Below are 12,533 nucleotides of genomic sequence, written 5' to 3'. Positions count from 1 at the left end.
CCCGAAAGGGGCGTGGCGAAGTGACGTCAAAGAAGGGGAAAAAAGAATAGCGTCATCGCTTTCCTTCCTTATTACGCGTCACGGAAGGGGCGGGGCGTAGTGAGGGGGGGGAGGAGGAGGTCACGTGCCTAGGTGTGGAGGAGGGAGGGGCCAAGAATGGGGCGTCACGTGACAAGGGCGACAAATGCTGAAGAGAGAGAGGGAGAAGGAGGGGTTTTGCTTCTTTAAAAGGTGGAATGCTGGGGGAGTCACGTGACGCGGGAGATGCTCCAGAGCGGCTTCGGCGGCGGCCATTTTCTCGCCGCGGCCACAGACCGATGCCTGTGTGAGGAGAAGGAGGAGGGGAGAGGCGAGGCTGCAGGGCGGGGAAGGAGGAGAAGGAGGAGGCCCCTTCCCGGGTGACAGGACAGCACAGGCCCGGCCCTTCCGGAGGGCGGACCGGAGTCGCTGGGCGGCTGTGGTGGGCCTGGCTCTCCTTCCTTCCTCCTCTCTCTGTCTCTGTCTCTCTCGCTGGCCTCCTTCTTTTCCGCCACCACGGCCACCATGTCTGGGCAGAGCCTGACCGACCGCATCACGGCGGCGCAGCACAGCGTGACCGGCTCGGCCGTCTCCAAGACCGTCTGCAAGGCCACCACGCACGAGGTCATGGGCCCCAAGAAGAAGCACCTCGACTGTGAGTGGACGCCAAGCCTTTCCTTCTTTCCTCAGGGAATAATAATAGTAATAGGGCCATGTTCTAGAGGCATTTTCTCCTGACGTTTCACCTGCATCTGTGGCAAGCATCCTCAGAGGTAGTGAGGACTGTTGGAAGTAGGAAAAATGGGTTTATATATCTGTGGAATGGCTGGGGTGGGGCAAAGAGCTCTTCTCTGCTGGAGCTAGGTGTGAATGTTTCAACTGACCACCTTCATTACCATCTCAAGCCCTTCCTCCCTCCCTCAGGGAATAATAATAATAATAGTAATAGGGCCATGTTCTAGAGGCATTTTCTCCTGACGTTTCGCCTGCATCTATGGCAAGCATCCTCAGAGGTAGTGAGGTCTGCTGGAAGTAGGAAAAATGGGTTTATATATCTGTGGAATGACCATGGTGGGACAAATGACTCTTCTCTGCTGAAGCTAGGTGTGAATGTTTCAGCTGACCACCTTCATTAGCATTTGAAGGCCTGCCCGAGCCTGGGAAAATGTTCTGTTGAGAGGTGTTAAGATGTGCCTGGTTGTTTCCTCTCTGCTGTTTTGCTGTTGCAATTTTAGAGTTTTTTAAATACTGGTAGCCAGATTTTGTTCATTTTCATGGTCTCTTCCTTTCTGTTGAAATATCCCTTCCCCTTTCCTTCGCTCAGCAGCCTCTCGAATTGTCCCTTGGAGGGAGTCTCCTTTCAGACAGGGAGCCAGCAGAGATAGGTATCAATAAATGTGATAATAATAATAGAATTACAATGTTAGGCCCCCCAAGAGATGTCCAGGCCATGCATTGAATCCCAAACCTTCAGTACTATTGAGGTTATTAAGCCATTATTATCTTGAGTCCCCTTTCAGAAAGGAAACCAGAATAGATGGGAAGCAATAATGATAATATCATGTCAGGGCCTTCTCTGTGGTGGCCCCCCAACTCTGGAACTCTCTCCCCAAGGACATCAGACAAGCCCCAACGTTGGCAGTGAAATAGAAAGGAATACATAAATATAATAGTATTATATAGCTACTATGTTAAACTCGCAAAGGCTGCCCAGGCCATGGATTGAACCCTAAAGCTTTAATATGATTGAAATTATTAACTCATTATTATCTTGTGTCCCATTTAAGAAAGGACACCGAGATAGAAAGGAATAAATAAATATAATAATATATTGTCGAAGACTTTCATGGCTGGAATCACTAGATTCTTGTAGGTTTTTTCAGGCTATAGGGCCATGTTCTAGAGGCATTTCTCCTGACGTTTCGCCTGCATCTGTGGCAAGCATCCTCAGAGGTGGTGAGGTCTGTTGGAAATAGGAAAATGGGTTTATATATCTGTGGAATGGCTGGGGTGGGGCAAGGAGCTCTTCCCTGCTGGAGCTAGGTGTGAATGTTTCAACTGACCACCTTCATTAGCATCTCAAGCCCTTCCTGCCTTCTTTCCTCCCTCCCTCAGGGAATAATAATAATAATAGTAATAGGGCCATGTTCTAGAGGCATTTTCTCCTGACATTTCGCCTGCATCTGTGGCAAGCATCCTCAGAGGTAGTGGGGTCTGTTGGAAGTAGGAAAAATGGGTTTATATATCTGTGGAATGGCTGGGGTGGGGCAAAGAGCTCTTCTCTGCTGGAGCTACGTGTGAATGTTTCAGCTGACCACCTTCATTAGCATTTGAAGGCCTGGCTGAGCCTGGGAAAATGTTCTGTTGAGAGGTGTTAAGATGTGCCTGGTTGTTTCCTCTCTGCTGTTTTGCTGTTGTAATTTTATTTATTTATTTATTTATTTCGCAGTTTTCTATACCGAGCTTCTCAACCTCATTGAGGGACTCAGCCTGGTTTCCAGCTGTAAAAGCCTATACACTCATTAAAATATCATATATCACAATTACAAAAACAACTTTAAAAACACTATATATAAAACTACAGTGGTCAGTCGTCCTATTAAGATGGATCTATATCCACTTCTATCCAGGGTCCTATGGTGTTGTCTCATTCATCGAAGGCCTGACTCCACAGCCATGTCTTCACCCGTTTCCGAAATGTTAGGATGGATGGGGCGGTTCTGGCCTCCAGAGGGAGAGAGTTCCAGAGTCGCGGGGCCACCACCGAGAAGGCCCTGTCACTCGTCCCCACCAGACGCACTTGCGAGGCCGGTGGGACCGAGAGCAGGGCCTCTCCAGACGATCTTAATAATCTTGATGGTTCATAGGGGAGAATACATTCGGAGAGGTAAACAGGGCCGGAGTCATTTAGGGCTTTATAGGGTAACACCAGCACTTTGAATTGTGCTCGGAAGCTAATTGGCAGCCAGTGGAGCTGGCGTAACAGCGGAGTGGTGTGCTCCCTGTATCCAGCCCCCGTTAGTAATCTGGCTGCCGCGCGTTGGACTTGCTGCAGCTTCCGGGCAGTCTTCAAAGGCAACCCCACATTTTAGAGTTTTTTAATACTGGTTGCCAGATTTTGTTCATTTTCATGGTCTCTTCCTTTCTGTTGAAATATCCCTTCCCCTTTCCTTCGCTCAGCAGCCTCTCGAATTGTCCCTTGGAGGGAGTCTCCTTTCAGACAGGGAACCAGCATAGTTAGGTATCAATACATGTGATAATAATAATAGAATTGCAATGTTAGGCCCCCCAAGAGATGTCCAGGCCATGCATTGAATCCCAAACCTTCAGTACTATCGAGGTTATTAAGCCATTATTATCTTGAGTCCCCATTAAGAAAGGAAACCGGAATAGATGGGAATCAATAAATATAATATCAAGACAGGGCCTTCTCTGTGGTGCCCCCCCCCCCCCCGGGATATCCAGTTCAGCCGCTTGCCATTCATTCAATTCGAAACCTTCAGCATTATTGGGTGTATTAAGCCATTATTATCTTGAGTTTCCTTTAAGAAAGGCTAATGGAATGGATAGAAATAAGTAAATAATAATAATAGGTTCTTGTGCGTTTTTTCGGGCTATAGGGCCATGTTCTAGAGGCATTTCTCCTGACGTTTCGCCTGCATCTGTGGCAAGCATCCTCAGAGGTAGTGAGGTCTGTTGGAACTAGGACAGTGGGTTTATATATCTGTGGAATGGCTGGGGTGGGGCAAAGAGCTCTTCTCTGCTGGAGCTAGGTGTGAAGGTTTCAACTGACCACCTTCATTGGCATTTGAAGGCCTGGCTGAGCCTGGGAAAATGTTCTGTTGAGAAGTGTTAAGATGTGCCTGGTTGTTTCCTCTCTGCTGTTTTGCTGTAGCAATTTTAGAGTTTTTTTAATACTGGTAGCCAGATTTTGTTCATTTTCATGGTCTCTTCCTTTCTGTTGAAATTGTCCACATGCTTGTGGATTTCAATGGCTTCTCTGTGTAGTCTGACATGGTGGTTGTTGGTGTGGTCCAGCATTTCTGTGTTCTCAAATAATATGCTGTGTCCAGGCTGGTTCATCAGGTGCTCTGCTATGGCTGACTTCTCTGGTTGAAGTAGTATGCTTAGTTAATTTGTACTACTTAGTTAATTTTACAAGGAGCTAACCCTGACCTGGGATTCAAACAGTCAACCTTTCAGTTGGTGACAGTTAATGGGCATGTGATAACAATGTTTAAATATTTGAAAAATTGTCATATTGAGGAGGTTGAAGTAGTCTGCAGTGCCTTTCATGTCCCTTGATTTGTGTTTGGGCAATGCTGTGTTTGGTAGTTCCTATGTAGACTTGTCCACAGCTGCATGGTATACGGTAGACTCCTGCAGAGGTGAGAGGATCCCTCTTGTCCTATCTACATAAAAACTCCAACCATCACCCAAGTCAAAAAAGAAGCACCATTAAAGCCTTGGCAGACCGTGCAAAAAGAATCTGTGAACCCCACCTCCTCCAAGATGAACTGAACCACCTAAACCGGGCTCTACAGGCCAATGGATACTCCACCTCAGACATCAGAAAAGCTGCAAGACCAAGAACAAGCCACGAGAGTAAAGATGAAGATCCACCCAGAGGAAAAGTGTTCCTGCCATACATCAAGGGAACCACTGACCGCATAGGGAAGCTGATGAGGAAACACAACATACAAACAATCTACAGACCCACCAAGAAAATCCAACAAATGCTACGTTCAAAAAAGGACAAGAGGGATCCTCTCACTTCTGCAGGAGTCTACCGTATACCATGCAGCTGTGGACAAGTCTACAGAGGGACTACCAAATGCAGCATTGCCCAAACACTAATCAAGGAACAGGAAAGGCACGGCAAACTACTTCAACCAGAGAAATCGGCCATGAATTGTAAATCTTTAGCATTGCTGAGGCTATATAGCCATTCTTATCTTGAGTTTCCTTTAAGAAATGGAAGGAGATCCTTTCCAATATTTAAATATAGCTATTGTGTCCTCTCTTAGCCTTCTTTTCTCCAGGCTAAACATACCCAGTTCTCTAAGCTGCTACTTCCAGGCTTTCGATCATTTTGGTCGCTCTTCTCCAAACCATTTTCCACTTGTCAATATTGTTTGAATTGTCATGCCTGGAACTGGACACAGTATTCCAGGTAAACCTTCACTATGTAGATCGGTATTACCATGTTTTACAATTTTTATTTTAAGCTTGCCAAATACAGGCTGAGTATCTCTTGGGAGCAGAAGTGCTTGGGATCTTGGAATATGTTTAGATTTTGGCATATTTTCACTTCCATAGGATCTGGAAGTTAAGCCATGTGAGTGGTAGCTTAGGGAGAGAAGGCAAGAATCAGAGGTGATATGATAGCCCTTGTTTAATATTTGAAAGGCTGTCATATTGAAACTGGAGTCAGATTTCTTTCCCCTGCTTCCCCAGAAACTACAGGAAAAGAGATTTAACCTAAACATTAGGGGGAGGGATCCTGGTGGTAAGAGCTGTTCAAAACTGGAATAAGCTGCCTCAGAGTGTAATGAGTACACATTTTCTAGATGTTTTTAAACAGGTGGACGTCTGTGATTATGTCTTCTATGGCAGAATGAGCTTGAACTGGATGGCCTTGGGGTCTCTCCTAACTCTGACTGCATCTAAACTGTAGAATGAATGATGCTTAGCACTAGTATAACTTCCTTGCCCCAATGCAATTACATCCAGAGAGTTGTAGTTTTACAAGGTCTTTATCCTTCTCTTCCAGAGTGATGGTTTCTCACCAAACTACAAATCCCAGGATTTAATTGCATTGGGCAATGACAGATAAAGTGGTGTCAAACTTCATTTATTCTGTAGTGTAGATGCACCCTATAAATTGTATGATATAATGAGATGTCTTAGAGATTGGATCCAAGTCTGAACACAATATTCATTTCTGCTTCTAGAAGGTAATTTCGTACCCAAAATTTTAAATAACTTTGTACCTGAAACCAAGTTTGTGGACATTTGACCCACAGAAGCCTCTTGAATTGGTCATTCAGGATAAGGAATGTTTTGAAGCCTCTTGAATTGGTCATTCAGGATAAGGAATGTTGTAATTCTGGGTAAGGGATTGTATGAAATAGAGTAACAATAATGCATAAGACAAAAAAGAAAGCGAAACTAGTAGAAGAGATATAAAGGAAGAAAAAGATAAAAGCAGCCTTCAATGTCTCTTATTAAACCAAACTATAAGATCCATCAATACTCCTATACTAATTCCATGCCTCCTCCCTACCAGGTATAATGTTTGGTTATTCAAATCAAAATTATATTGCTTTATAAGTGTATTCTCTACAAAAAGTATATGGATTGTCCATATATATGCAATATTAAACACTCATCTTAATGCATTTCTCATTCTGCTCCCCAGTTTATATTTGAACAAATCTATATTATCTTATTTTTAAGTATAACTACTTCTATTAAAATAATCAATGTAATCTCCCAGTTAAAGTCAACCTGTATAACATCAGCTGCATCTCCCAATCATTCCTAGAGAAAATTTACATTATAGTGAAAATTGGTATTACTTCAATGTTTCTTCTAGACACTGCTTCTTTTTTCCTTTCCCCATCACCTCTCTTACATGTTGTGAATGTGTTACTGCTGCCTAAAAATAATCATTTGTCTCTCTACCTTACTTGTATGTAGCACATTACATCTTCTTTTCTCTCCCCTTTTGTATTTTTACTCCACATTTTTGTCTCACTAGGTTCCTTTGATGCTTTTCATTTGAAACTTTCTTTTCCTTTTCACCCCCTCCTCTACTGTGCTTGGAATTCTTTTGCTTACTGCTTAGAAAATTTTCTGGCTAGTGGTTTGGATGTCTCTCAGAAGAATTTTCACAGAGGCGAAGAAGTCTAGGAAATGCTATTAGCTGAACTCCGAATGCTTCTGAATAGTTGGGAAGGAAGGGTGGAGGCAGGGCAGCTGCTTATGGCTTTTCGCATGTGTGACCAATTCTTTCTGTTTTCCTTTTATGATTTTTCCTTTAAAGCACTGGTTCCCAACCTTTGGTCTTCTCAGAAGCCCCAACCAGCTTGACCAAATGTCAGATATTCTGGAGGTTTAAGTTGAAAACACCTGGAGGACAAAAGATTGGGAACCACTGCTTTAGAGTAAATACTCCATTGAAAGTTCTCATGGCTGAACTTGAGTTACGCACCCAACCCTCATCCAGTCTCCACCACTATCAGACATTTTAATCAATCTGTCTCTTTAAGTTCTAAAAGCTTTACTAATGACAGTTCAGAAGGGATTATAATAAAATATTTTAAAAGCTTTACAACCAGTAGGCCTGTTAAGGCCAGCCAGCATATTTCACTTTTCTATTCTTTTACAATTGTATAGTAAAAATAAAATTGCTTCAGAATTGTTTGTTTTGTTTTTTAATTCAGTGTTACCAATATCTTTTGGATAAAAATAACACGACAGTTATATCTTTTGGATAAAAAACACCCATAGCTACTTGTTTTTAACATTGGCATCTTTATTTAATCTATTCATGTCATATATGTTATTTTCACATATGGGGTTATTCTGGGACATATCTATATTTGTTATTGTACTGAGGCATTGAATGTTTGCCTTTGTTGTTTGTTGGAATCCACCCTGAGTCCTTTCGGGGAGATAGGGCAGAATATGAATTTTTTATGATGATGATGATGATGATGATGATGATTGTTTTCTGCTTTTACAATTGTATTCCCATTTCTTTCTTACTGTAGTTTGTCTATTATAATACCTTAATCTTTAAAAAAACATATTTTGGTCCTTCTGTAGCATTTGCTGAAGATGAGCAGACAATTGTGTAATGATGTCCTCCATCATCATTGGAATAATATTTCACAATTCCTTTTCTACTTTATATAGTCATTTGATTGCATCTGAGCCTACATTTTCTTTTCATGTTTGCAGCTATGTGTGAGGGTTTATCTGTGGTTGCAAGTCTGATTTGGTTGTGATCTTTTCAAGGAAGGTGGGGAAATAGATACCTTGAAATTTGGGTGTCTTTTCTCATGCTTACTTTACAATGTTATGTTGAAATCTGAAACACTGACTTGTTAATTTGGATATCTAGGAATGTACCGTTTTGTATCCTTGATTGGCCATGTCTTACAGGCAATGACATTTAACCTTGGGTCTTAGCAGCTCTCATTGGAGAATGTTTACTGTCACTGAATTACATCAGAGCTAATAGCCTATGAAGTCTTCACTGTTCACTGTGTGTAGAGCAAAAAGGTACTCTTCAACATATCTAGAGCAAGCAGCCTATTAATGTGTTTTTCCTTGTCATATCATAAAAGAAACTGAGATTGCTAACTTAAGCTAACTTAGTTTCTCTTATAAGGATCCTAGACTGTATTGTAAGACAGTACAATAACAAATATACTAAAGTCAACAGGTTTACATTATAAAATAGTCTTGAAGGCTTATCTCCCTGGGATCAGTTTGAAATGGGTTGCTGGTGAATTATTATTGTAGTATTAGTAGACCCAAGTAATTTGAAATGATAAGACATTACTTAATGAGAAATTGTCTTGGTAGCTTTATAAAAGAGGAGTAAACTTTAATTTTGTTGGAAGACCTAGTCAGTATTATACAGTGTTCCCTCACTTATTGTGGGTATTATGTTCCAGGACCACTCGCAATTAGTGAAAATCTGCAAAGTAGGGATGCTATATTTATTTGAATATTTACACATTATTTCAGTAGTTATACACTATTTTAAGTCTTTATAAACCCTCCCACACATTTATACACTATATAACCCTTTTCATTTACTTTATAAACAAAATCATTCAGTCACTTTAGTTGAGCAGCAACTTTTAGACTGCCCCTTCCTCGGAGTAGCTCTGCCCAGTCCTTTCTCCACTTCCCCCCTCTCACTCACTCACTCACTCACTCATTCAGTCCCTTCATCTTCTGTTTCCTCTCCTCTTTCCCCCTCCCTTCCTTCCCTCTCCCCATGCCCACCATACTTCCCACTGGTTCCTCGTCGCACACCTGGTTCCCCCTCCTCTTCTCGCTTCCCGCTTGCGCGCTCCTTCTTCACTTTCCTCTCCACATCTTCCTTCTCCCCCCCTCCCCAAACCATGGCTCCCCTATCCGCCTCCCTGTCAGTGCGGTGGCTGTGCTGGGAAACATGGCGTCAGAGGGGATTATTTTAACCAACCACGACCACCAAATCCGCATGGGGGTCCTCACAGGTACCAGGCGAGACTGAGGGCTTAGAGGGTGCGTGAAAGTTATGGGGGAGAAGGAAAGGAAGTTGCGGGGGAGAATATTTAAAATATTTTAATAAATATTTTAAATTCATATTTATTGAAAAACCACAAAACATCAAGTCCGTGAAAAGCGAAGTAGCGAGGGAACACTGTACTTTAAGTTCTTATGCTAGGTAGAGATCTGTTCTGAGAACCACAGCCTTAATTCTCAAACAAGATTACTTAGCTTTAGTTCTCAAATTGCAAATGAAAGCTTAAATATGTACATGTGATGTTTGATGAAGAGCCAACAACCTTTTTTGGAATGATTCGTTCCTTATTTATGTTCCTTGCATTCTACATTTGACCCTAAGCTTTTTGTTCCTTCCTCATTTTGGTTCCTCTTTCCTTCCAAGATTTGTCATAATGTAATCGAAGACATATTGTTGTTGGAAGCATACTTGTGGCTACAAGATTTAGGTTTCTTTACCATGATTCTGTAATAATTGTAGCATACACACAGTTGAGGTAGCTATTCACAATAAAGGTCGATAGACTAGCTCTTGCATCCTCGTTAATATTGTGCTTAAGAAAGGTGCCTCATGTGAAGCTGAGCCATAGGTGCAGGAGATGTGTTTTGATAATTTCCCGTAGGAATCTTCATCTGACTTTAGGAGTTTTTTCTCATCGGTTTTGAAGACTGATCTGCTAAAGCGGAAGAAGGTTCCAGCTGGCTTCTTTCTTTCTTGGCCTGCCAATGTTTCATTCCCTCTTCTCTGGTTCAGAGCATTTTCAACAGGAATATGTACCCAGTTTATCTCTAGAGAATTTAGTTGTAGATGAGACTTTTAGTGTATAGAAATTCTGCTTAAGGTGAGAAAAATCAGTTGCAACATCACGAATAAATAAAATTGGAATAACAATCTTAGGTGTCTCATCCACAATATTTCTATTGGGAAGGCTTGATGGAGAGATCTTTCATATATGTCAAGTGTGACTACCATACGTGATACCAGGAAGGACTCCTTGGTCCATGTTGATTTATTAAATGAGCTTGTTGGAGAAAGATGTCTCCCTTGGCAGATGCTTGAAATGGCTTGAGTAATCGGGAGCTGTTTGCACTGCTGACTCATTAATATGATACAGTTGTACTTTGAGTCTGATCCAGTGTGGCCTGGATTGTTTAGAGTGGTATGTGGAGACTTGGTGAATGATTGTAATGTTTAACTGGGAATGGAAGCAGATGGCCTTTGGGGTCTTCTCAGCTATCTTCTCAAAGTGCCCTTGCTGCCTTCAGCAACTAGAAATGGTAGAAAAGATGCTCCTATATTCACATAGGAGCTATATTAGTATATATGCTGCATAAATAAATATTTTGAGTGGACTCTTTGGCTCATAAACTTTTATTTGTGTGTCCTTTGGCTCTAGTAGTTGATTCAAATTGTATTTGTGCATTCTTAGGAAAACTTGAGAGTCAATATAGCACAAGTTTGACTGATCTATTTTGCCTTCAGTTCTTACCTGTTTTATTATCACCGAGGGGTGACTTTGATCTTTAGCATTAAATAATTCAGATAGACAGTTGTTCCTTGCAAGGTTGTCCGGCAACCAAGGAGTAAACCTGGTGATGTCTTTCAAAACTGGGATCATTGGGTTCAAGGAGAAATATCTTGGCTTGCAATTGCTGCAGACTTCAGAAGCCCGACAGTACAGTGTGATTTTTGTGATTGATCTCCTTGCATTCTGTGAGCAGCATGTGGATATTGAATGGCTAATCCCTTAACTGACAACATTCATTTGGTACTAGGAGCACTCCAGCTTCCCAGTAATGCCTTTTACCATATGCTCTGCTGCCTCTGGAATCATTGAATTAAAAAATTCTCGATTGCAGTGTTTTATAATACCAAGTGCTTCATTCGCCTTTCCCCCCAGTTTAGCACATTGTCATTAGTTAGTAGAATAGAAGTATGCTATGCATGTGTAGTATGTGCTTAGTTTGTCAGTGTCTCAGTTATAATTGCTTTATGGATGGCAGTAGACGATGTCACTAAGGAGTGAAGAGAATCTTTCTGGGAAACTGATCTGGCAGAGAAAATTATCCTGGTGGGATTGCATTGCCGCTTTCACAGGATTACTAACAACTTCAGCCAGACCTGAACTGTGTAATTTGGAGGCTGTTGCTGAAGTCTAGATGGATTGTATAACATCGAGACCTCACACACTGTACAACTTAAATTGCAGCATGTTGAATTCTGCTGAAACTTCAGGAGAACATGTTTTCATGTGTTTTGATACTTCCTAAAAGGCATACAGCCTTGTTAAAGTTAAAGTTTTAAGTTCTAGTTTTCCATAGTATTTAAATCTTTTGTAGGTTTTTTAGAAATTGTCTGTGTACTTGATACTTTGCATTGGAGTATATATTGGGATGATTCTGTATTGGCTCAGTGCTCAAGGTTGTGTATGAAATATTTTTGTGTTGATTAGTGGGGATATATAAGTTATGATTAGTTACCCCAAAATACTAGTCTTTGAGGCTTAAGTCTTTCTAACACTAAATTATAGTCAGTCAGTTTCTAGACTGGGTTGCATATCCAAGTGCAAAGGAAAAAATGCTCAACATTGTGAGAGGAAGGTAGTGAAAAACACATTGCATCTTCATGCAGTACCTCTGAGTATAAAGTACAATACAGTGTGAAACTGGCAAAGTTTTTTCTATTCTGGTTGAATTACTCCTGAATTAATTTGAATAAATGTTAATGGAGACAATTTTTGCTTTGAAAGGAAATTTAGTGATTCTGATTAAAGATATTGAATTTTAATGGTGTCAGTAGATTTGGCAGAAGTATATCATATTCTTTGAACTGTATGTTGACCCCTAGGATTCTTGTGTGATCTCAGTGACTAGAAACTGTATTACAACTCATGTTTTATATTATATCTATATGATGATACTGAATCTTTACAACTGTAAAGAAATCCACATGTATATTGCATATGGTTGTAGATTTTTGCTGATTGTTGATGTCAGAACAGATGGTGTTATACACTGGCTTGTCCATTCATCTCAAAAGGACAGTCCTTTCTGAGCTATTAATCGAATGGCATGGAATAGATTGCTGACAACCTCATTTCCCTATTTGAGAGGAGTCTCAGCTTTGGGTCATAGGTGGGTCATAAATACAGTGATTGATGGATGGAGTAATAATGATCCACTTGTTGCTTCTATGAAGACTGACAATTATTATCCATGCACGTTAT

General features: G+C 41.2%; 1 protein-coding gene across 11 annotated transcripts in view; it reads left to right on the top strand.

The window, feature by feature from the left end:
- The first annotated feature begins 237 nt into the window (after positions 1-237).
- Positions 238-12,533, top strand: part of PICALM (phosphatidylinositol binding clathrin assembly protein) — a 100,818-nt gene continuing 88,522 nt past the window's right edge. For 2 of the 11 annotated variants that reach the window (XM_060771145.2, XM_060771149.2), the window contains exon 1: positions 239-673. In XM_060771145.2, the coding sequence (XP_060627128.2) occupies positions 544-673 (130 nt within the window). In that variant the 5' untranslated portion in view covers positions 239-543. Of the gene's footprint in view, positions 674-12,533 lie in introns of all 11 variants that reach the window. The other 9 variants (XM_060771148.2, XM_060771151.2, XM_060771152.2 and 6 more) reach the window with 7 other exon arrangements.

The sequence above is a fragment of the Anolis sagrei genome, chromosome 3 (genome assembly GCF_037176765.1).
Source record: "Anolis sagrei isolate rAnoSag1 chromosome 3, rAnoSag1.mat, whole genome shotgun sequence".
Classification (NCBI taxonomy): domain Eukaryota; kingdom Metazoa; phylum Chordata; class Lepidosauria; order Squamata; family Dactyloidae; genus Anolis; species Anolis sagrei.
This window is presented reverse-complemented; position numbering and strand designations above follow the sequence as displayed.